The sequence below is a fragment of the Callorhinchus milii genome, unplaced genomic scaffold, assembly GCF_018977255.1.
Source record: "Callorhinchus milii isolate IMCB2004 unplaced genomic scaffold, IMCB_Cmil_1.0 Scaffold14, whole genome shotgun sequence".
NCBI classification, from domain to species: Eukaryota; Metazoa; Chordata; class Chondrichthyes; order Chimaeriformes; family Callorhinchidae; genus Callorhinchus; species Callorhinchus milii.
Window position 1 is genome coordinate 17206986 of NW_024704755.1, and position 26344 is coordinate 17233329.

The 26344-nt window shown below is 47.3% G+C and overlaps 1 protein-coding gene across 1 annotated transcript in view; it reads right to left on the reverse strand.

Annotated features, from left to right (window-relative positions):
- The window catches only part of necab2 (N-terminal EF-hand calcium binding protein 2), a 57490-nt gene that overhangs the window by 3124 nt on the left and 28022 nt on the right, over positions 1-26344 (reverse strand). The window contains exons 6-9 of the mRNA XM_042340428.1: positions 12561-12697; positions 11689-11792; positions 11522-11601; positions 7130-7186 (exon numbers count right to left, since the gene is read on the reverse strand). Coding sequence (XP_042196362.1) covers positions 7130-7186; positions 11522-11601; positions 11689-11792; positions 12561-12697 — 378 coding nt within the window. The remainder of the gene's footprint in view (positions 1-7129; positions 7187-11521; positions 11602-11688; positions 11793-12560; positions 12698-26344) is intronic.

Below are 26344 nucleotides of genomic sequence, written 5' to 3' on the forward strand. Positions count from 1 at the left end.
GAGGATGGAGCTGGGAGGACGATAGGGCTGGGAGGAGCTGGGAGGAGGATGGAGTTGAGAGAAGGATGGAGTTGAGAGAAGGATGGAGCTGGGAGTTGGCAGATAGAAGAATTAAGATGAATAAAACTGAAACAAAAAGTAAAACAGAAAGAAAAACAGCATGCAACAATGGAGCCATAAAAAGCAAAGAGGAGTTTGAGTACAGCAGGGAGGAAGCAGAATGTGACTATAGAAGACGGAGGTGACACGGGCACGGAGAGAAAACGATGAAAAGAAGCAGCATGAAAGGTAAGAGAAAGTGATTTCACAGCTGCTGAAAGAAAAATGTGACAGGTATTTAGATTTATGAAGACAAGTGTGTCCTGCGGTATGAGCAGAGCTTGTTAGCTGTTATATCCTTCCACATCACCAACCCAAATGTATGAAAAATGTGTTGAATGGAAATTTAATTGGGAGTACGGGTCAGGCTGAGGTGGATGTGCGTCTGTGCCCTAAAGGGTTGGTTCACCTGCCAATTTCCAACCAAACCTCAGCTAAGATCCACATATATATTATTTTCAGATTACGATTCATCAACATCAGGGTAATGGATAGAAGAGAAATTACCCTGAACTTCTGTGGCTTCACCTTAAACAACTGCCAATAATATTACTGAGAGAAACTGAGCCGGGGTAAGCTGAGCACACAGCAGGTCTGTGGCAAAGGCAAAGCATAATTAAAGAGCTTCTCTGTCGGCAGATCTGGAAATGTCACTTCATCGAAAGAGATCAGCCGCAAAATTGAGGCCGGGCAGTCTTTATTAAAAAAAGTAATAAGTCTGGTTATGTCAGGTGACTTGGGAAGGGTGTGATGTACTTTGTGACAAGCCACTAAGATGCCACATGATGAAATAATAATAAGCCTTGCATTTGATATAGCGCCGTATCATGCCGTTGAGACGTCTCAAGATACTTCACAGGATCCACTATAAAGTGTAGTGACTGCGAAACGTAGATCATTTCTACACCTGCAGCCATGGGGAGAGCTACACCACAGGAACAGGAGGAGGCCATTCAGTCCATCGAACCTGTCCCATTATTTTCACCCACACAATATACAGTCAATTCACTTTAAGAGTATATCCTGTGAAACGCTTTGAGACATCTAGAGAACATGATAAGGTAAAGATTATTATTATTATTTTCCAGGATAATGGCCAATCCAAAACTCAACTCCACATCCTCGCCCTCTCTTCATATCCCTGATAGTCTGTCTATCAAGTATTTATCTATTTGCCTTTTAAATTTTCGATTGAATCTGCCCCCCTTGCCCTCTGTGGGAGTGATTCCACACTCCCACCACATACAAAAAATGAGTTCCATAGAAAAAATGCCCTTATTTCACTTGTTTTCGGCTCACTTTCACCATCCGAGGTGAAACACATGTCCAAAAATCACTTCGATGGAAAGCAGTTCAGTGTGAGCCTGTCCTCATACCGTAGAGTCTAAGCCCCACAATCATCCTCAAAGCTCTTAAACTTCTACAACATTTCAGCATTCTTTTGAACAGTCTAATTGCAATATTTTTTAATGCGATTCCTCAATAAAAAATACCAATAGAATTCCCATCTAAGCTCTGATCTACACTTCTCACCCACCACTGTAACACTCTCTGACACACACCATACTCCTAAATGATATAATAATAATAATTCTTGCATTTGATATAGCCTTAACATGTCTTTGAGACGTCTCAAAGTGCTTCACAGAATATACCGTAAAGTGAATTGACTGTATATTGTGTGGCCGAAACGCATGATGAACTCCTCACTGTAACACGTTGCCTAGCCACAGAACATGATTTAATCTGAGAGTAATCTGACTACTCACACAATGAAGGAGTGAGGACACAGTCAGCGTGTAACCCGTCTCATTACTACTGCTGCTGGAACAGCAATCTATAAAAAGCTACTTCTAATCAAACAGCTTCTTTCTAAATAAGCAGATCACCTCTGAGAAGGCAGCACATTGCACCTGCCAACACCAATCACTGTATCAATATTTCAGCTTTCAGAATTGCTTGCACGGTAGCTCTTCTCATTCAATGATCTGCCAGTGTTTGGTGAAGAGACACCTTGTTAGAAAAACAATGTAGAAATTGATTGCTCCAACTCCCAGCAGCATTAATATTCCAAAGTAATTGTCCTTGGGTTCTTTTCAGCCTCTCCCCAGCTGTGGAGACGTGCTTTTTGTTCAAACTTTCTACACACTTGCTGACTGCCACCCAGAGCTTCTTAGGTTCAGGAATGGAGGTGGAGTACAGAAACCCAGAAAGTCCCTTGTTTCAGAGGCCATCAAGGATGAATGGAGAGAAGGATATTACCCTGTAATAAATCCCATTACCGTTATAAATCACATCACCAAGGTCGGTAACTCAGAATCATCCTGAAACAAGATGACGCGAGGGAAGTTATCAGGGAGCAAAGTTTCACTTATTAAAACGTAAAACAATTAGGGCTTTTTTTTTACACAAGCGCTCGGGGGATTAAGAGGTCCAATAGAGATCTCCAAGGATTTTGTGTGAGAAAGCTTTCCCTAATATAATTTCTAACAATCCTATCTCTAATTTTAAGAATATATCTTGTTTTGGATCCATCTACAAGAGGTAAGAGTCATCCATGTAGAATTACATAATTGTTACAGCATGGAAACAGGCCATTCAGCCCAACTAGTCTGTGACTGTGCTTGCAGTCTTTGTGTTCCACACATGCCCCACCCAAGTCCCTTCATCCCAAGTCCCCTATAGAACTTCCTCATTTAACTTATATTCCAACCCCCTATTTTTACATGCATCACGTCATAATTTGGCTATACTGAACTCCATTTGACATTCTTCTGCCCACTCACCAAATGTAAAATTCTTGTAGAATCTGTAAAATCTGTGTGCTTGTAAAATTCTGCATTCTTTACAATTCACCGAACATCCAGGTTTATTGTCTGTGAACTTGGATATACTCCCCTCTATACCTAAGTCAATATTGTTGAAACATGTAGTGATCGGCTGTGGACTGGCACCAATCCCTGGGGAACACCACTTGTCACAGCCAGTCAGGCCAAAGCCATTTCCTTCATACCCTCTGACCCTTAAGCCGTCTAAGATTTCCGTTACCTTAGCCTGATTATTGCCCAAAGCTACAAAGGATTGTGAAGTATTAGATACTAAGAGAGATGTGAATATTTTGTTTTTGCCCAGCAGGTGTCTGATAAACCCATCACACTTAAGAGTATCCAAACCAAGCTGAGATTTCAATGAATCCCACCTACACATGGAAATCCCAGAGACAGATTGTTGGAATGTGAACATAAATAAAAATGGAACATAATTAAATGAATGTTTTAAAAACTAATTTCCTGCCAGATAAACAGAAAAGGAATTGTTGTAGTGGTGGAGAGTATCGGTAGTGAATGGTGCGTTACTGAGAAAGTAGCAATAGGTGATTACCTATCGGCAGCTGCTTGTTATCTCTGGTTTCTACTGCAAAAACAATGAAAACAGTACAGTAATGTAGAAAGAAAGTTCATAAGATTGGTCTGGGTGAAGAAGGCCCTTCAACCTATTCAATCTCATCCTTCTAGAATCCTCACCCTACCCCGACATTGCATCTCAAGATGTTTTTTACATCAGTCCGGTCTCCTGGCCTCTACCACTCTTCCAGGCAACCTGTTCCAATCGTTAATTACCCTCTGGGTAAAGAAATACTTCCTGGGGCTATTGCTGAAATTGCCCTTGACAACTCTACATCTGTGTCCACTTGTGCTACTGCCACGTCATCTCCTCCAACCTTCACTGTGAGGAGATGCTGGATTTCCTTGAATCCCAAATCAAGGGAATCCGCTCCGTGGTCACTTCCTCTCCAACCTCCACCCACCCCCCACCCTCTCCCTCCCACACTCCGACTCCTACCCATCCTCCCCTACACACTTTCGTACCCGTTTCCCCACCCTCTGTCACCAAACTCATCCTATCCCTGAAACCCACCACCTGCTCCCTTGACCCCATCCCCACTCCACTCCTTATCTCCCAGCTCCACCTCCTTGCCCACATATCACAGACATCGTCAACCTGTCCCTCTCCTCTGGTTCTGTTCCCATTCCCTTAAAAACTGCCACCATCACGCCCACCCTGAAAAAACCCTCCCTTGATGCGTCGCAGCTATCAATCTCCGGCCCATCTCCAACCTCCCCTTCCTGTCCAAGGTCCTGGAATGAGTTGTGGCCTCCCAGCTGCGCTCTTTCCTCTCCACCATTCATTATTCGAGCCCCTCCAGTCGGGTTTCCGTGCTGCCCATAGCACAGAAACTGCCCTGGTCAAGGTCACCAATGACATCCTGACCATCTGCGACCAGGGCTCCCTCTGCCTCCTCGTCCTCCTCGACCTATCGGCAGCATTCGATACGGTCGACCATGCTATCCTCCTCCACCGCTTGTCCTCCCACCTCAACCTTCAAGGCCCTGTCCTTGAGTGGTTTAGGTTGTACCTCTCCCACCATCTTCACTTTGTCTCCACGAACGGCTTTTCCTCCACCCCCCGCACTGTCTCGTGCGGTGTCCCTCAGGGCTCTGTCCTCGGTCCCCTCCTCTTCACCCTCTATATGCTCCCCCTGTGGTGACATCATCCGCAGACATGGGGTTAACTTCCACATGTATGCGGATGACACCCAACTCTACCTTTCCTCCTCTACCCTCAACTCCACGACCCCCGATGTCCTGACAGCTGTCTGTCCGACATCGAGTCCTGGACGAGAGACAACTTTCTTCAGCTCAACATGCGGAAAACTGAGGCCCTCCTGATTGGCTCATGTCAGCGCCTCCGCACCTCAGGCGCTGACAGCATCAGCATCCAAGGCCGCACTCTCCACCTCTCAAAGCCATCAGGAACCTCGGCGTTCTGTTCGACCCTGAGCTGTCCTTTCTCCCTCATATCTGCGCCACAACTGGCACCGCCTTCCACCAACTCCGGAACATCGCCAGACTACGGCACTACCTCACCCCTCACGCGGCTGAAACTCTGGTCCACGCCTTTATCACCTCAAGGCTGGATTATGGGAACTCTGCAGCTCGTGTACTGTCCCGCACCAGACACCGCGCCCACATCACTCCCACCCTCGCCCTCGCTCGCCTCCACTGGCTCCCCATCCCCCAGAGGATCGAATTCAAGATCCTCATCCTCACCTACAAGGCCATTCATGGCCTCGCTCCCTCCTACCTCTCCGACCTACTATCCCCCTACTTACCTGCCCGTACCCTCCGTTCCTCTGGCTCCTGTCTGCTCCACATCCCCCGCCCCAACCGCCCTACCATCGGTGGCCGGGCCTTCAGCCTCTCAGCCCCGTGGCTCTGGAACTCCATCCCCCAGTGCCTTTGCCGCTTCCTCCCTTTCTTCCTTCAAGGCCGGTCTCAAGACCTTTCTCTTTGACCTTCAGCCTTCAGCTCCCCTCTCGACTCTCTACCCCCTCCTCGCTCCCTCCCTTCCTTCCCCTCACCCTGACCATTTCCCCCCAATGCTCGGGTCCTGACCCAACTGTACAGCGCCTTGGGACGTCCTCCCGACGTGAAAGGCGCTCTATAAATGGAATCTTGTTGTTGTTGTCTTATTGCATTCTTAAGTAACAATCTGGGTTTACTTTCTCAATCCCATTTAAAATGTTCCACACCTCTGTGAGGTCCCTTCTGAATTGTTTTCTCTCAATACTGAAGATCCTGAGCTTGTCTGATCGTTGCTCACAGCTCATTCCTCTAACTCTGGGATCAGCCTGGTTGCTCTCCTCTGCACTGTCTCTGGGACCTGTGGTGGCCCATTATATCTCAGTGACCAGAACTAGATGCGGTAAGGTTGTATTTTTGTAGCATCTTATCACATCAAAACAAACGCTGAGAGTTTTACAATAGTCACGGTCAAGCTATTGTAGGCAGTTATGTTTACACGGCAAACTCCTGCAAACAGGAGGGAATGAACTTTTTTTCTCTCTGGTGGAATTGTTAGCCAGCACACCAGGAGAAACTCGCTTCACTTTTCAAATAATGTTGCAGAAACGCAGTCACCCAACAGCTTGGACTTGACAAACAGCTGCTCCGAATCAGATGAATTGCTCATGGCTATGCACGCACACACCTAACCCCATTAATAAGCATGCTGTCTAAAATCAGCCCTACACACTCGCCGTCCTGTCACCTCATTACTTACGGGACTGAAAGTAGGCGAGTGTGTACATTTGTTGAGACGTGTGGCCTGAGATTTACAGCACTCTGTCGCCAGCCCAATGAAACGGGGCTTCACTGGGTATGAACCCCCCCACCCCCGGCCACTGTAAAGCACTTTGAGTTGTTTAGACAACTTACTTCAAAACACAACTCTTTCTACATTACTGTCCATATTTTCCTTACTGCAACCGTCAAAAAATTGCATTTACACAGGGTCCTTATCATAATAATCCTTGCATTTGATAGAGCACCTTATCATGTCTTCAAGATGTCTCAAAGCGCTTCACAGAATATACTGTAAAATGAATTGACTATATATTTGTGGGCGAAACACGGCAGCCAATTGCGCACAACAGCGTCCCACAAATAGTCGTGGATTGAGTGATCAAATTATTAGTGTGTTTTTTTGAAGGATTATTACCCCCATAAAAGCAATCTGCCACTCGACTAACAACCGGGTTCCTACTTACTGCTGGGTAAATAGAGGTGTGTGGAGTAAGGAAACTTGGCCAGTGTTTCACCCTGCCCGGGGATCAAACCTCTCGCTTGCGAGGCGAGTGGTCTAACCACCGAGCTACAGGACTCCACATGGGCGGGCAGTGTCTCGGAGGACCTAACAGTGGTGTGGTTTGGAAAGAGAAGTGATTGAATGCACGGTTAAATAGGAAAGTTTTTAAGCGTGATTTGTAGACAGGCAAAGAGAGGTAAGATGGAGGGTTACTGCAGGATAAAGTCGAGTGATAACTAACACAGCTTGGCAGATAGTTAACCATGGGTTGTTCCTTTCACATTGAGAGAACGTTTGCTGCTGAGCACACACACAGCATGGTATATTGTGAGCACACACAATACACTAAACCGTAAGCACACACACAGCTGGCATTACTCACAGAACAGTTCATGTTGTCGTTCTCTGAGATCCTCTGGTGCAGGTCAAACCACACGCTCTGAAACACCAACAATACCAGACATCAGCACAGATAGCAGAGAGGCACTGATGTATACATATGCGCACACACACACACACAGCACTGTCCGGTGTACACCCACCCCAGCACTGACTGATACACACACAAATAGGTACACATATATTCACAAGGATTATACCAGAGGAGAGGATATAGTAAGAGAGAGGTTTGGACAATGTTTCTTTTGGAGCAATGACGACCAAAATCAGATGTTTAGGACAGGGGAGGGGTTTGAGGGGATGAATGTTGAGGTACTTTTTGCTGGTAAGTGATTGGAGAACAAGAGGGTTTGGATTCAAGATAATAACAAGCAGCGCAAAGATTGTTTATCTCAGAGAGAAATCAGACTGTGGAACGAATTGTTAGGGGTGGCTGTTGGAGCAGAGTCGAGTGGTGTCAATTAAGTGGTCTGAGACGCATTTCATATAGTGAAGGGCACTATATAAATGCAAGTTGTTGTTGTATTTAAAAGGGAATTATATCAGAGCAGAAAGGTATTAGAGTAAATGGGGATTGAGTAGGATATTGGGATGAGCATAGATACTAATAATAGATGTCTTTATTGTAGGAGTGAATATGCAATGGGTTCAATGGCCTGCTTTGTGGGAGTCAAATTGGTCATCAGGTTGGGATTGCTCTCTGGGCAGCAGCATACATTAGGAAAGGCTCCTTGAGAGAGAGATCAGCCCTGAAAAGTCATCACCGCAAAGGAGCCAGAATCTCATATACACCAGTAGATAATAAAACACATTGTACAATCCAGGAGAAAGGCTACCTCAGCAAAACCATCAGCACTGTCCTGGGCTGTGATTTACTGACGATGAGAGCCACTCCTCAGTCACCGCTATAAATAATCTTATAATAATCCTTGCATTTGATACAGCGCGTTATCATGTCTTCGAGACATCTCAAAGTGCTTCACAGAACATACTGCAAAGTGAATTGACTGTGTATTTGGTAGGCGAAACACGGCAGCCAATTGCACACAGCAGCGTCCCACACACAGTCGTGGATTGAGTGACCGATTTATTATTATTTTTAGTATTTTTTTTGAAGGGATTATTACCCCCGGAAAAGTGATCCGCCAGTCGACTAACAACCGGGTTCCTACTTACTGCCTGGGTAAACCTCTCTCCCCTGTTCAGCACTCCTTATAAATACGTACAATACATTTCTCAGAGCCAACACACCTTCTGCAATCTAAGTGTTCAAATGTCACTCTGATTGAGAATGAAACTCAGGAGTATCGCACGTCTGCTACAGTGATGACACTTCTGTGTGTCAGCTGCTAACATTTGTGATTGACAATAACCTCACTGCTCAATCAGACTAAAGCGGATGCCTCTGACAATACAGTGACACACATCTGATACATAAAACATCTCAGCGATTAACAATAATTACTGCCAAGTATAATGATTGTTTTATATACTGACGATGGCGGCAAATATTTGATTTGCAAGGCCCCACAAACAAACAGCCATAAAATGAATCACTAACTTATAGAATCATAGAATATTCAAAGAATATTACAGCACAGGAGGCCATTCGTGCCTGTGTCGGCTCTTTGGAAGAGCGACCCAATCAGTCCCACTCCCCCGCTCTTTCCCCAATATCCTTGCAAATTTATCCTCTTCAAGTCCCTATCCAATTCCCTTTTGAAAGTTGTTACTGAATCTGTTCCCACCGACCCTTTCAGGCCGTGCAATCCAGACCATAACAACTCTCTGTAAAAAAAACTTCTCCTCAACTCCCCTCTCGTTTTTTTGCCAATTATCTTAAATCTATGTCCTCTGGTTTCCGACCCACCTGTATCTGGGGGAATGTTGGCCAGGACACCAGGAAAAACTCACTTCTCTTGTTGAATAGTATCACAGGATTTTTAACATCTACTTGAACAGACAGACAGGACTTCGACTTAAATTAGATAATTATTTGGGGATGACAAGTTTGCAGGGCTATGGGGAGAGCATGGGGGAGTGGGGTTGATCAGAGCTATGGGGAGAGAGCGGGGGAGTGGGGTTGATCAGGGCAATGGGGGGAGAGTGGGGGAGTGGGGTTGATCAGGGCTACGGGGAGCGAGCGGGGGAGTGGGGTTGATCAGGGCTATGGGGAGAGAGCGGGGGAGTGGGGTTGATCAGGGCTATGGGAAGAGAGCGGGGGAGTGGGGTTGATCAGGGCTATGGGGAGAGAGCGGGGGAGTGGGGTTGATCAGGGCTATGGGGAGAGAGTGGGGGAGTGGGGTTGATTTGGAAGAGCCAGCACAGATACGATGGGCCGAATGGCCTCCTTCTGTGCTGTATAACTCTATGATTCTGTGTTCCATCTAAAGGACGGTGCCTGCAACAATGTGATATCCCACGCTGGATTGTATTGGAGCCTCAGTCTAGATTGTGAGCATAAAGTCCCTGAAGTGGGGCTTGAACCCACAAGGAGATGAGGTGTAGATGAAGATGTCACCAACAGGACAAGGCTCCCAGACGGTGATAGTAACTCACCAGCATCTCATACTGGTACTGTGCTCTGTTAGCTGGTTGGGTTCCAGCTGTAACCTCAAAGGTGCATTTACTGGTACAAATGCCTTGACTTTTACGGGGTTGGAGTTGTCTGACCAGTGGCAGCAGGTGGTGATGTGGCACAGGACCATGTGGAGTTACCTCAAACAGTGGAACCAGCCGACACCCGCTGCGCGGCCAATAAACACAGCCAAGGGAGTCTCGGAGTGTCAGGAAAAATGATTGACAACAACAACTCCTCAAATACCTGCTCTGTGCAATGACCAGCTACCTGGAGCAGATGAAGACATGTTCTTTACACAGATAAACCGAAGACAAGTTTCATTTCTGTGGACGAATGCGATATTTGCAGCTCGGGGTCATCACATCCAGCGAAGCAGTCTCTGGGGAAACTGCCTCACTTCTCCAGCACCTGCTCACACCTGCTGCGAGCTTCAGTAAACACTGCTGTGTATTGGCTCGCTGGGAATCAGGGTCAGAGAGACGTCAACTACTGAACAGGAAATTAAACCAACAGGCAAAATGAGGATCCACAGACTATCAATACAGCAACCGGCAGTGACAGTCTCCCTCCCCCAACACCTCACACAGCTATGTGGTGTATATCACTGTTACAGTGTGTGTCAGAGAGGGTTACGCTGTAGTGAAGATTGTTCTCTCTTTAATGACACTTGGAGACACTGGGAGCATCTTGTCGGAGAGAACCTAATGTAATCACTCACTCACAGCCCTGTGCGGCTCACTGGCTATTAAATCTCTCCATTGCCAGCACATCCATCACCATGGTTCTGTTCGGGCTATAAACAGCTCTCCGCGCTGCCTCTGTTAACACGGTGCCAGGTCAGGGAGGACGCAGCACAAGTCTGCATTGCTGTGCCCCTGCCGATGGGAACAGAGACGCAAGAGAATTGTGGAGTCCTGTAGCTCAGTGGTTAGAGCACTCGCCTCGCCAGCGAGAGACCTGGGTTCGATTCCCGGGCAGGGCAAAACGTTGAGCAAGTTTCCTTACTCCACACACACGCTTCTGTTTACCCAGCAGTAAATAGGAACCGGTTGTTATTGAGTGGAAGATTGCTTTTCCAGGGGTAATAATTCCTTCAAAAAAAAGAAAAATTCATCACCCAATCCAAGAGTGTTTGTGGGATGCAATTGGATGCAGCATTTCTCCCACAAAATACACAGGCACTACACTTTACAGTATATCCTATGAAGCGCTTTGAGATGTCTCAAAGATGTGATAAGGCGCTATATCAAATGCAAGGATTATTTTTATTATTAATATTATTCGCTCCACTTCGCACACGAGAAATGAGGATACTGGTGGATTACAGCCCACACAATGTGTCAGTGTGGCGAACCACCACCAAGGATTGAGTTGAGCTATATAGACTTCGGAGGTTCCCAGGTTCAATCCCGTATCTTTTCTGCTGTCAGCAGGGGAGCAGATGTGTGTGTGTGTGGGGGGTAGGGGGGTACCTGTTCATGATCACTGTCCAGACAGATTATAGTGGAAAGTGTGTACTTGGTGATGGCTTGTCGTTTGGGCTCAGTTCTGATGTTCTCCAGACACACACTCACACGCTCAGAGATTAATAAAACTGGAGATTAACACTGAGTGAGTGTAGAGGACTGGGGATTAATATTAGTGACTGTGGAGAATTGGAGATTAATACATGAATGATTGTGGAGGAGTGGGGATTAACATTATAACATGAATTCCACAGTGTTACAATCCTGAGAAAGTAGAAGCTGTAGTAGGATAAGAAAGAGAGAGAGCGAGTGAGTGAGAGGACATTACCTTATTCTCCAGACGGCTGATCAGCTCAGCCAGTCTGTTAATCTGCACCTCGAGTCCATCGTCCTGCTCTCCCAGGGAACCTGCGGGAGGAGAAACATTCCAGTTATAACTGCCAGCCCGGCAGCCAAAAGTCCTCGTATGACACAAGATACTGTGTGGATCATTACCTGAGTAAGGTTTGGGTGTGAGGTCCTGGATGGGGCTGCTGTTGACTAGGTTGCCTGAGGCTTGCTGGCTGTACCAGCCATGGCTGGGCTTGCTCTGGTAATACCTGCAGCAGAATAAAACACTTATTTCATTCCACGAGGAACTTAGATTGGAATCAGAGGCCACTTCTCTGAGCCAAACGAGTTGCCTTACTTCCCCTGAATAAATAGTCTTGTTCCCTTCACAAACCTCCCTTTCCTTTCACCCTCTAACAACAGAACGCCTTTCCCAACACCTCTTTATTACAACCAACAATAATTTGCACGTTATATTTTGCTTTTCAGATGTCAGTTGACATGCTGTGAGTTTCAGTGCTATGACCTACCGTACAATACAATTCACATTTATATACAATGCCTTTCACATTGTGGGAGCATCCAGCCCATCAACTCCACCCTGGTGTTACCGGCCCCCACTCCCTCCTCACACCTCCCTGCTCTCTCCTGTCACAACCTTTAACCACCCTCCTCTTTTTTATCTCATTCACTTATCTCTCACCCCCCCTCCCTCATCCCCCCTCTCTCTCACCTGCCCCCCCCCCCCCCCCTCAGAGCTAATGGAGAGAGTCTGCCTTTGATGGGGGGGGGGGTTAAGGGGGGAAGTTACCCTGTGTGTGTATGTGTGTGTGTGAAGGAGTGGGGGACAGGGGGCGGTAAGGGGTGTTTAATGGAGGGGCGGTGAGGGAGGCGGGATGAGGGAGGGGCAAGTGAGGGAGGGGTGTGAGGGAGGAGGGTGAGAGAGGGGGGGTGAGGGAGAGGGGCTGGGGGAGGGGGGTGAGTGGAACGGTGTGAGGGAGGGGGGGGTCAGGGAGGGGGTTAGTGGAGGACGTTACCCTGTCTGAGACACCTGATCCTCTATGGCATCCACTGCACTCTCCACTGAGGTCAGCAGCGACTGGATCTGATTGGCCGTCTCCTTCAGCAGGAAGCGGGTGACAAACTGCTCCACGTTGGTTCCATTCTCGTACACCTGGCGATGGGAGGTCAGGGGGTGAGGGGGGGGGTTAGTCACCCCGACATTCACACTGAGGCTGAATACCCAAACATCCCCAAGCTCTTCACCAACAACTGGGTGGTGACGATGGCTTTGTTGGCAAACACCTGGTGTAGCTGAAGTATTGTATCTCGGGGTGTTGGCAAGGACACCAGGAGAACCTTCCTTCCTTTCTCCAGTAAATCCCTTCACGACCTCGCACCTCCTTATCTCTCTGATCTGCTGCCACCGCTCTCCTCTGCTCACCCCTTCAGGCTCAACACATTCATACTTGGTGCGTTCACCGTTTGTTACCATCGAGTAATTATTATGCATATTATAATATATATTTATTATTATAGAGGTCCAAGTTTCCAGTTTCTTCACTTCTAATATCTGCAAATCCTTCTCTCTATTCCTGCATCTTGCCTCCTCCCTACCTTTTTAATTGTGCCTATGGCCACCACTCCACACGCCTCTGTTTACCCAGCAGTAAGCAGGAATCCAGTTGTTAGTCGATTGACGGATCACTTTTCCGGGGGTAATAATCGCTTCCAAAAATATAAACAAATAAATAATAATTGGGTCACTCAATCTACAAGTGTTTGTGGGACGCTGCTATGTGCAATTGCCGTGTTTCGCCCACAAAATTCTGTTACTCCACTTTACAGCATATCCTGTGAAGCACTTTGAGACGATGTCTCGAAGACGCGATGAGGTGCTATACCAAATTCAAGGATTATTATTATAAGCCAAAAACTTCCCAACAATGCAGCGCTCTCCCCGGCAACATGCTGGACAATCAACTTTAACCACAAGCTCAGCAATATCCTGACATGGGACTCAAACCCAAACCTTCTGAGCTGTCCCCAGAGGGGACAGTGTTTCTATCTGAGCCAGGCTGACCCCAGTATATTATTTTGAAATGTTACCAGTTTGTTTAAAGACCTTGGGCTCCACACTGTGTTATCCAGGTGCTTACAATATACACAGTTATATACAGCAGTATATGCAAGGAAACGCTGGTACAGATCAGGTATTGCACACAGGGACTCTGTGAGGTTGTTAGTTTCAGAGGGAGCTGTGTAATGCAGCTATTTTTACCCAGCTCCTTTAAGGCTATCATTAAGCAAGTTTCATTGAGGTGGTAATTAGCGGGATGGCAAATATCTGGAACAGTTACAGCTTTGCAGGTCTCTGATTTGCCAACTTGGAGTGGGTTTCTAAATCATTAGCAAATTAATCAGGGGTGCGTGGTGCTCAGGGGATTGGCTACTTCATTTGCCAAATTGCCGTTTTGCTATATTCCTGTGTTCTCGGCAGGTACACAGATGTATCCTGTGGACTGCACTGGCTTGATCAGTATCTACTGTGCTTCCTGCTAACAATCCGTATGTTCAATGCAGCACAAATAATGTCTAAATGTCTCAAAGTGCTTCACAAACAATTACTGTAAAGTGAAGTAACTCTGTATTTGTAGGAGACACAGTAGTCGAATTCAAGATCCTCATCCTCACCTACAAGGCCATTCACGGCCTCGCTCCCTCCTACCTCTCCAACCTACTATCCCCCTACCTACCTGCCCGAACCCTCCGTTCCTCTGGCTCCGGTCTGCTCCACATCCCCCGCCCCAACCGCCCTACCATCGGTGGTCGGGCCTTCAGCCTCTCAGCCCCGAGGCTCTGGAACTCTATCCCCAGTGCCTTCGCCGCCTCCTCCCTTTCCTCCTTCAAGGCCGGCCTCAAGACCTTTCTCTTTGACCGTGCCTTCAGCTCCCCTCTCGACTCTCTACCCCTTCCTCGCTCCCTCCCTTCCCTCCCCTCACCCTGACCATTTCCCCACTGCTCGGGTCCTGACCCAACTGTACAGCGCCTTGGGACGTTCTCCCGACGTGAAAGGCGCTCAATAAATGGAATCTTGTTGTTATCTTGTTGTAGTCAATTTGAGTACAGCACAGCAATGTTGTACAAACAGCCATGGAGTGAGTGACCAATTTTATTTGGGGGATTATTGGCCAGGACACCAGAAGAAACTCCCTTCTCTTTTGCTATAGTGCCATGAGAGCTTTACTGTCCACCTCAATGGGAGAGACAGGACCTGTGTTTGATGACTACCAAAAACAACACCTCTGCCAATACGTCCCCCTTTATTTTGTGTCAGCCAGGTGAAACTGGTCATTAATTTCATGGCTGTGTGAAGGGCCTGCTAGCACAATCACTACAAAAACAGTCACAAGATCACTTGCCCTACCAAGTCCTGCCAATGAACCAGGCCAACACCTTGGAGCCAATTCAGCACCAAAAAGATGCTGCTTACCTCCCCCCTCCCACTGCTCGGAAGGCAGGTCTCCTCGACATCTCTTTTCAACAATGAAGAGCCCTAGTTTATAATAATAATAATAATCCTTGCATTTGATATAGCACTTTTCACGTCGGGAGGACGTCCCAAAGCGCTTCACAGAACACACCGTAAAGTGAATTGACTGTATATTTGTGGGTGAACGCGGCAGCCAATTGCGCACAGCAATGTCCCACAAACAGTCGTGGATTGAAAATGACCAATTTATTATTATTTTGGGTTTTGGAGGGATTATTATTAGGCTCTGTGTGGAGTAAGGAAACTTGCCCAAGGTTTCGCCCTCTGCCTGGAATTGAACTCAGGTCTCTCACTTGCAAAGCGAGTGCTCTAACCACTGAGCTACAGGACTTTAAATCCTGGACTCCAGGATTATGTAATCTTTGCTCATAGCTCATTCCTCTAATACTGAGGATCATCCTCATTGATCTTCTCTGCACTGACCTTGCAGCCTGTTTTGCGGTAGTGACCAGAAGTCTATGCAATCGTCTCGGTGCAGCCTGACCAGAGCACTGACAGCCTGACAATGCCTTTTGGGGATTCAAGCTTGATTGATTTCACTATCTAACGTATCACTACACTGACTTGTTTCCTGCAAAACACAATCTGATGTCAGAAGGTTTTCTAAGACTTTATTTTGAAATGTTACCAGTCTGTTCAAAGACCTTGGGTTCCATGCTGTGGTTTCCAGGTGCTTCTAATATCCTACTTATAAGAACATAAGAATTTGCTGGTGAAAGAAGCCCATCTATTTCGCCTTCCATCATCCTCTCTTGGCAGTTGCTTGACATGTCGTGCCCCAAACTATACACTGTATTAGCCCCAGGTATTATTTTCTAACAGAAATCGATCTCATTTGTTCTTGAAACAACCAACATTTTCTGCTTCGACCGTCTGTCTCTTCAGGGAGCCTGTTCCATATGTTTACTACTCACTCACTGAACTGGTGTTTATAAGAACATAAGAGTTCGCTCGGTGAAAGAAGACCATTTGTCAGCGGGTGCGGGTACAATGCGAACTACACAGTGTATTATATTTGGCCGCTTACAGTATTCAAGTGCTGAAACCAACCGCAGACAGAAGGGAGCAAACCACAAGAGGTTAATTACACTCCCAACAACGAGGCTGTGGATTGGAGGTGGTCACTGAATGATGGCCAGGCGGTCTGTGTGCCAATTGTGAAAGGGAATGTGTGAGGATGTTTAATAATAATAAAAATAATAATCCTTGCATTTGATATAGTGCTTGTCATGTCTTCTCGACGTCTCAAAGCCCTTCACAGAATATACTGTAAAGTGAATTGACTGTATATTTGTGGGCGAACGCGGCAGCCAATTGCGCACAGCAATGTCCCACAAACAGTCGTGGATTGAAAATGACCAATTTATTATTGTTTTGTTTTGGAGTGATCATTTTTAGGCTCTGTGTGGAGTGAGGAAACTTGCCCAAGGTTTCGCCCTCTGCCTGGAATTGAACCCAGGCACTTACTCTCACTTGCCAGGCGAGTGCTCTAACCACTGAGCTACAGGACTCCAGGACTTTGGCTCAGAACACGAGTTTTATTATTATTTCCGTGATTGTGAGTTGTACGCAGCACAAGGGAACACGGAGAGGTTTACTGCAGATAAATAATGTACAATGGGAATGAACGGGAAGGGGTTTCGAGTATTGTATTGGGGCTAAAGAGGATGTGGTTCGGGTCACTATACGTGTGAATAGGAAAGGCCCGGCTCATTGTTATTTTCTCTGCGGGAGTAAATGGAACAGTTTAGTGCATTGGAACTGAGCTTGAATGAAATCCATGTTTACCTGGTGATTTGGATTGTAATTAACTCTGGGTGTTTGTTTTTCCCGGGCGCCAGCTCTGCCTGCCTGCCTGCCTTACGAGACGATTTGAGGAGCGAGAGACTAGAGCAGAGCTGTATTCAGCTCACTGCTCGCTAATTTTCCAAATCACAACAATCCGTCTTTACACCAGAGGAAACACACAGCTAATTACAGGTGGATGCTCGGGGAAGAAGCTGCACTCAATACCGGAGCGATGTGTGACTGCTCCAACCAGGATGGATATTCTGAGAGGCTGGCAATATACAATGGAAAGTCACTGGGTGATGAGAACTCAAGGGATTGAAGGGGAAAATCCATTAGAACACTCTTGATACATCTCTCCACTCACTCTTAGTTTGATTAGAAAGATATTATACTCTGCCAATTATAAACAGGATAGATAATCTGATGGTTTTCATTATATCCCAGCTGGTTGCCAGCCAGCTGTCTTGTGTATTATTTGATGGGAGATATACCGAATCTCCTCCAGCTCGTACCTCTATTCCTCCAACTCAGGTCTGCTCCTCATTCCTTGCCCCCTCTTTCTCACTATAATAATAATAATACTAATAATTCTTGCATTTGATATAGTGCTTTTCACGTCGGGAGGATGTCCCAAAGTGCTTCACAGAACATACTGTAAAGTGAATTGACTGTATATTTGTGGGCGAACGCGGCAGCCAATTGCGCACAGCAATGTCCCACAAACAGTCGTAGATTGAAAATGACCAATTTATTATTGTTTTGGGTTTTGGAGGGATTATTATTAGGCTCTGTGTGGAGTAAGGAAACTTGCCCAAGGTTTCACCCTCTGCCTGGAATTGAACTCAGGTCTCTCACTTGCAAAGCGAGTGCTCTAACCACTGAGCTACAGGACTCCACACTATCAGAGCTGAGCTTTTGCCCAGTAAGCCAGCTCTCTATACTGCCCTTAAAATCCCTTCACTTTGTGCCTTCTGTCACTACCTTCAAAATCCTCCTAGAAACCTGTCTCTTTAACCATGGCTTTGGTCAATGTCCCCAGCCCCCTCCCCTCCTCTCCTGGTTTGTGATCCACAAGAGGTGAGGTTTAAGATGTTTTCCTATGTAAAAGATGCTGGATGAGGTAATATTGATGTGCCATGCACCTTCCATTGGGGTGAGGAGCTGAAAGGCTCCACTGACGTTAATAAGAGAGGGCACGAGGACAGTCAGAAGTGGTTGTTATGTAATGCTATTCTTGGGTTTAAGAGCAAGCAGACCGTGGGAGGAAGCAGAGGCTGAGAAAGGTAAAAAGCTCATTCAGGCTAATCTCAGTTCTAACTTGTGCTAAGTGATGACATGTTTTACCAATGAAACTGGGGCTGTTTTTTTAAGAACAGAGAAGGTTGAGAGGAGACCTGAGAGAGGGTTTCAAATTCATCTGAAAAGGAGAAATGTAAAAGGAAGAGCCAGCACAGACATGGTGGGCTGGATGGCTTCTTGTTCTCTCAATGTCTATTGTTCAGAGTCCAAGAGAAGCTTAGCAGGGTCCAGATTCAGCCGGGATTGACCACCCCTCTGCAGGTGTGTCTGTGCCGACTCACAATAACATCACTTTCTCTGGGTTATTTTGATTAACATCTCCCAGATATTCAACCTGGGTCTAAATTGACTGTATTACATGGCTTTTTAGAGCGTTCCGAATTTATAATAAAATATGAGTTGCATTTATACAGCACCTTTCACGTCGAGAGGACGTCTCAAAGCGGGTTACAATCCTGGCTGGGCAACCGAGCTGGGGGTAGGAGCTGAGGAGCATTGGGGAGAGGGGGGGAAGGTGACCGAGTCTTGAGGTGGGTTTTGGAAGTGCAGAGGGAAGGGGGCATGACACGGCTCCAGGCCCCGGAATTCCATCTAGTCTCAGCCCGCAAAGCCGTTCTGCCTTACAATTTGAGATTCCTTCGAATACAATAGTGGATTTAAACATCTTAAGTCTAGTCTTAGTTCGGATATCGTTTTTTTCTACGGCTCTTAAAAAAAACACTTTCAAATTACGGTTGGATTTAAGGATTTTCAACAATCCTGAGCCATGGTGAATTTTTTAAAGATAAAGTGTGAGAGGGAGCATCTGTTTAACATAATAAGCGAGGGAGAAGAGGAGATCGGGAGGATTCATTTTACACAGAGAGGTGTGAGGAATGTGGAATGCCCTGTGGATGTGGTGATCGAGCTGGAATCCATATTAGCTTTCAATAGGGAAGATCGACATCTGAAAAGAGTAATTTTCAGAGGAATGTGTGTGTGTGGGGGGGGGGGGGGGGGGCGGGGAGAGAGACGGCTGGGGGTGGGGTGTGTGGGGGTAATGGGACTGAATGGATCTTTCTTGCAAAGAGCAGCACAGACTTGATGGGCCAAACGGCCTCCTGGGTGTAAATGTCTGTAGTTCTATGGCTCTATAATAGAACAGTAACAACAACTTGCATTAAATAGAGCCTTTCACGTCGGAAGGACATTGCAAGGCGCTGGACAGTTTAAGGGTTTGAACCTGAACTGTGGGTTGGAATCAAGAGGGGTGGAGAGGAGGGGGCATGGGGGTGTGAGGGTGTCCGAAAGCTTGGTCAAAGAGGAAGGTCTTGGGCCGAGCCTTGAAGGAGGTGAGTGAGGGGGCGAGATGGAGGGATTCGGGGATATTAATAATAATAAACTGAAAACAATAACGATAAAAATAAAAACAATTATAGTAATAATAGTGCTTGCAAGTCTCAAAGCTTTTCACAGGATTTACTGTGACATGCAGCCACTGTGTATTTTGTAGGTGAATGCAGCAGCACAATTGCACACAGTAATGTCCTACAAACAGCCATGAATTGAGTGACCAATTTTATCGGGATGGTTGTTGGCCAGGACACCGAGAAGAACTCCCATCTCTTTTCGAGTAGTGCCATTTTCTGACATGCATTTGGACAGACAGAAAGAACCTTAGCTTAACATCTCAACTGAAGGACAGCGCATCCACCAATACAGAGCGCTCCCAGCCCAGCACTGGGATTTCAGCCTAGACTAGTTCAAGTAAGTGTCAGGGTTGAGTGCTCCAGCTTATCAGGAGGATTATGCAATGCTAAAAAGTGTCCAATGATGAATGTTTTCCAATGGATTTAAATACAACCATACAGTCTCACCATATGACCTGTTGTAAACTGCTAGACAGAGCGATTCCTCAGATGACACACCATGTGTTTCTGGAGGAACTTTAGTGCTTTCTTAAACAATAGCGGAGATCAATCAATTGCATATGGCTCCATCTGAGATACTGCAACGTGCATTAGTATAGTTTGTAGATCTATAAGGCCAATTATGTATTAAAGCTCTGTGGAATAACACCAGGTACCAGAGATAGGATCTCAGCTATCTGCTCTAGCCTTACTTCACAGGAGCTTTGGAAGCTCCACAGTGGAGAGACCTATTCACACTAATAGGGTCTGTTATCATAGAATCATGGACATTTACAGGTAGAAGGAGGATATTTGGCCCATCGAGTCTGTTCCAGCTCCCAGAATGACATGTTCATTCAAACCCTGCATCCTCTGTTTCTCCCATACCCCTTCAATCTTGTTAATTTGTGTTAGATTCTGATTTATGTGTACCACAAATGGCTGGCATTAGTCTGATTTCAAGATCCTCATCCTCACCTACAAGGCCATTCACGGCCTTGCTCCCTCCTACCTCTCCAACCTACTATCCCCCTACCTACCTGCCCGTACCCTCCGTTCCTCTGGCTCCGGTCTGCTCCACGTCCCCCGCCCCAACCGCCCTACCATTGGTGGTCGGGCCTTCAGCCTCTCAGCCCCCAGGCTCTGGAACTCTATCCCCCAGTGCCTTCGCCGCCTCCTCCCTTTCCTCCTTCAAGGCCGGTCTCAAAACCTTTCTCTTTGACCGTGCCTTCAGCTCTCCTCTCGACTCTCTTCCCCCTCCTCGCTCCCTCCCTTCCCTCCCCTCACCCTGACCATTCCCCGCTCCTCGCTCCCTCCCTTCCCTCCCCTCACCCTGACCATTCCCGCTCCTCCGTCCCTCCTTCCCCCCTCCCTCACTGACCATTCCCCCTCCTCGCTCCCTCCCTTCCCTCCCCTCACCCTGACCATTTCCCCCTGCTCGGGTCATGACCCAACTGTGCAGCGCCTTGGGACATCCTCCTGACGTGAAAGGCGCTTTATAAATGGAATCTTGTTGTTGTTGTTGTTGTTGTTGCTGTGGACATGTAAACAGTGCAGATATTAAGAGTGGGTGTGTATGTGTGTTTGTGTATGTTTGTCTGTATGTGTGCACATGTGTGTCCGGCTGTGCATCTGGGTGTGATTTTGTCTGCGTGTGTCAGTGTCTGCAAGAGTGTGTCTGCATGTGTATTAGTGCATGTGTGTGGATGTATGTCAATGTGTGTGTAAGCATGTGCATGTGTTTGTCTGGGAGTGTGTCTATGTGTTAGTGTGTGTGTGTGTGTGTGTTTGCATGTGTGTGTGTCTGAGGATTGATTAGGTTGAGGAGGTGAGACCAGTACAAGTATTTAAAAGACGGAATGGTTTCCTAATAGCTTGACGGGAAGCTTTGCCTTGCTAATGAAAGCAATGTGCAATGCTTTATTCAGGTCAAGTCAGAATTAATGACTACCGAATGAGGTTAATTATTTCCACAATGCACATTCCGATCTGTGAGTAAGGACTGTGCTGCTGCTCTCTCCCCCTCCAGATTTTATTAACATATTAATCAGACTGTTCAGAGCTGAATCTTTTCTCATGCTTGATCGCCAGGTATTGCCCCACTGAAGCCAGTCTGAAGGAAATGAAGGAGGCCAGACTTGCCACGGTAGATAGCGGTGCTGAGGTACATAGGTGCTCACACAGGGAGGCTGAGAACTTTGTCACTCATAAAATAGAATCATAGCATTATACAGTACAGAAGGAGGCCATTCGGCCCATTGTGCCCATGCTGGCTCTTTGAAAGACCTATCCACTACTTCACTCTCTCCCCATAGTTTTGCAAATTTGTCCTCCCCACTTCTCCTTTGAAAGTTGTTATCGAATCTGCTTCCACCGTCCTTTCAGGGAATGCATTCCAGATCTGAATAACTCATATCTACAATCACAGCAAGTACAATAAGAACGTAAGAACATAAGAAATGCGAGACGAAAAAAGGCCAAGGTCCATCTTGTTCACCTTCCACCTTCCTGGCGGTCGCGTGCACAAATGTCCCAAACTCTCTATGTGCTATATCCTAAAATGTTATTTCTCAGAAGAAAACTATCTAATCTGTGTTTGAAACAATCAACACTTTCTGCTTCAACCATCTCCCTCGGGAGCCTGTTCCACAGGTTCACTATTCTCTCACTGAAATAGTATTTGCGTAATTTGTTCTGAATTTCCCCCCCTTCAATCGAACAAGTTGAAACAATCTGTCATGATCTATATTGTTTTGCCCCTTAGAATCTTAAAGACAGCAAATCATGTGCCTCTCATTTCCAGTTCATTTCTCTTTTCCAGCGTGAACATGCCCAATTTACTTAGTCTTTGACCGTGCCTTCAGCTCCCCTCTCGACTCTCTTCCTCCTCCTCGCTCCCTCCCTTCCCTCCCCACCCTGACCATTTCCCCTCCTCTCTCCCTCCCTTCCCTCCCCTCACCCTGACCATTTCCCCCTGCTCGGGTCATGACCCAACTGTGCAGCGCCTTGGGACGTCCTCCTGACGTGAAAGGCGCTCTATAAATGGAATCTTGTTGTTGTTAGTCGCTCCTTATAGTCCAGTCCCTCCATTCTCTCATTTTGGTTGCCCTCCTCTGTATCTTCTCGATTCTGTTTCTCTGTATCGTCTCGATTCCTCCCGATCTGGCCTCCTCCTCGTCCTCCTCGTCCTCCGCTCCACCCTCGGCAGTCGTGCCTTCAGCCACTATGCCCCGAGGCTCTGGAACTCCCTTTCTCACTCCCTCTCTTCCTACTTTCAGATCTCTGCTGAAGACCTTTCTCTTCGACCGTGCCTTTGGTCACCTTCCTCCCCCTCCTCCTGACTCGGCCCCAGGATCCGTTACTGTAAAGCGCTCTGAAACTCTGGAGGGCGCTAAATAAATCCAAGTTGTTGTTGTTGTTCTCCAATATCTTTTTTGTACTGCGGCGACCAGAACTGTACACTGTCTCTAAGTGCGGTCTCATCAATGATTTATACAGTGGCAGGACCCACTATTTCGGCTGCTATTGATCTTTTAATGCATTCCAACATCTGGTTTGCTTTACTCACTGACTCAGAGCATTGTTAGGAGAGTTTCAATTTATTGAAGTTATTCAAGTTATTTATCAGGAGTTCAGGTCCTTTTCATTTTCGATACATATTACTTTCTTTCCGTTCAAATAATAGTCCCTTCCAGGATTTTTTGTCCTTATGTGAAGTACTTCACATTTCTCCACATTGAATTTCATCTGCCACCGATCTGCCCAATTCCCAAGTATGCTCAAATCCTCCTGTAACCTATCTTTTTCAAATTCGCAATCTACCACTTTCGATTAAGTTGGTGTCATCTGCAAACTTAGCCACTGTGCTTGCAATTCCTAGTTCCAGATCATTTATAAAAATATCAAACAAAAGAGGTCCCAAAACACTGGGACATTGTGGAACTCCACTGGTGACATTTTCCCAGTCTGATGACATTCCTTGTACTACCACCCTCTGGGTTCTTCCAGTCAACCAATTTCATATCCATTGTAATATACCTCTGCTTTCTTTACTTTCAGTACCAGTCTCTCAAGAGGAACTGTATCAATGGTCTTACTGAAATTCAGATATAAAACATCCACAGCCTTACCCTTATCAAGCTTCCTTGTCACACCGTCAAAGAAACGAGTAAATTAGATTGGTAAGACCTTCCCTTCATGAACCCATATTGGCTATCATTTATGATTTTATTTCTGTCCAGATGCTCCATGATTTTATCTTTAATAAAAGTCTCCATAATTTTAACTGCAATGGACGTGAAATGTACTGGTCTGTAGTTTCCTGAATCACTTTTGTTACCTTTCTTAAAAATAGGAACAACAGCTGCCTTTCTCCAGTCCCCCGGCACCTCTCCAGTATTCAGTAATTTTTGAAAGATTTGTGCCAGCGTTTCTGCGACTTCCTCCCTTAGCTCCTTAAGGATCCTCGGATGGAATTTATCCGGCCCCTGAGATTTATTTACCTTAAGTTTACGCAGCTGTTTGGCAATCATGCTGGTAGTGATCTGAATAGTGTTGCAAATTTTCTCTGCGACATCCTTGAGTTCTCTTTCCACGTCAGATAGGTTACTCATCTCCTCCTTGGTAAAAACTGATGCAAAAAACTTATTTAGCACTATTGTAGCCTGTGCAGCATTATTTGTCATGTTCTCTCCCAAACCCACCTTCAGTGGCCTTATTCCATTGCTTGTTTTTCTTTTACTCTTAATGTAACTAAAAAATGTTTTGTTATTATCCTTCACATTTCTTGCCATGTTCAATTCAAAGCTTCCTTTGCCATTCTGATGCCTTTTTTGCAGTCCTGGCATGCCTTCTGTTATTAAGTAAAATAGGGGAGGAGGCAGTTTGACCCATCAAGCAGAAATGGCAATAACTGGAGAAACTCAACTGGGTGTGTCAGGCCTCAACAGCCTATCCCATCCCAGCCCTGCCCCAGCCCACACCTGCACAGCCCAGGCTGTCCACCCCTGTCCACCCCAGCCCTGCCCATCCCTGCCTAGTCCTGCCCTGTGCAGCCCTGCCAGGGGGGAGCTTATTCCACCCCAATTGGGGCTTTTTCCCTCCCAATTGGAACATTCCCAGTTTCCCAAATGGACTGACAGAAATTCCTCAGTAAGAACTCACATTTTCACAGTGCTTCATCACATTGAAATGTCTCAAAGTGTTTCAGAGTCAATCCTGTGAAATGCAGTGACTTTTCCTGGTTGAACATGGTAGCCAGTTTGCACACAGCAACAGCCAAGGAGTGAGAGACCAAGTTGATTTGGGGGATTGTTGGCCAGGATACTGGGAGAAAGAAACTCTCTTCTCTTCTTGAATAGTGCCATGGGATCTTTAACGTCCACCTGAACAGGCAGATTAGACCTTAATTTAAAGCCTTAATTTGAAATATGGAACCTTCCAACAATTCAACACTCCCTCCAGCTGCATGGACCCAAATTTCAGGAGTGAAGAATACACAATGAGGGAAATATAAAACTTCCCAAAACCCCAAGCAGCTGGTGTTGAAATACACTGCGTCCTCATCACCCTGTGGCAGAATGTTGCCAAATGTTCACTCCACGTCTACAGTTTTGCTCTGCCCACAGGCAGGGTACAGCACAGTGACAAACTGTGAGACACTCCAACAAGAAGCAAAGGCACCTCACCCAGCCAGGCACCCCTACACAGCCAGGCACCTCACCCAGCCAGGCACCTCACCCAACCAGGCACCTCACCCAACCAGGCACCTCACCCAACCAGGCACCTCACCCAACCAGGCACCTCACCCAGCCAGGTACCTCACCCAGCCAGGCACCTCACCCAACCAGGCACCTCACCCAGCCAGGCACCTCACCCAACCAGGCACCTCACCCAACCAGGCACCTCACCCAGCCAGGCACCTCACCCACCAGGCACCTCACCCAGCCAGGCACCTCACCCAACCAGGCACCTCACCCAGCCAGGCACCTCACCCAGCCAGGCACCTCACCCAACCAGGCACCTCACACAGCCACGCACCCCTACACAGCCAGGCACCTCACCCAACCAGGCACCTCACCCAGCCAGGCACCTCACCCAACCAGGCACCTCACCCAGCCAGGCACCTCACCCAGCCAGGCACCCCTACACAGCCAGGCACCTCACCCAACCAGGCACCTCACCCAACCAGGCACCTCACCCAGCCAGGCACCTCACCCAACCAGGCACCTCACCCAGCCAGGCACCTCACCCAGCCAGGCACCCCTACACCAGCCAGGCACCTCACCCAACCAGGCACCTCACCCAACCAGGCACCTCACCCAGCCAGGCACCTCACCCAGCCAGGCACCTCACCCAGCCAGGCACCTCACCCAACCAGGCACCTCACCCAGCCAGGCACCTCACCCAGCCAGGCACCCCTACACAGCCAGGCACCTCACCCAACCAGGCACCTCACCCAGCCAGGCACCTCACCCAACCAGGCACCTCACCCAGCCAGACACCCCTACACAGCCAGGCACCTCACCCAGCCAGGCACCTCACCCAGCCACGCACCCCTACACAGCCAGGCACCTCACCCAGCCAGGCACCTCACCCAACCAGGCACCTCACCCAGCCAGGCACCTCACCCAGCCAGGCACCTCACCCAGCCAGGCACCTCACCCAGCCAGGCACCTCACCCAGCCAGGCACCTCACCCAGCCAGGCACCTCACCCAGCCAGGCACCTCACCCAGCCTGGCACCTCACCCAGCCAGGCACCTCACCCAGCCAGGCACCTCACCCAGCCAG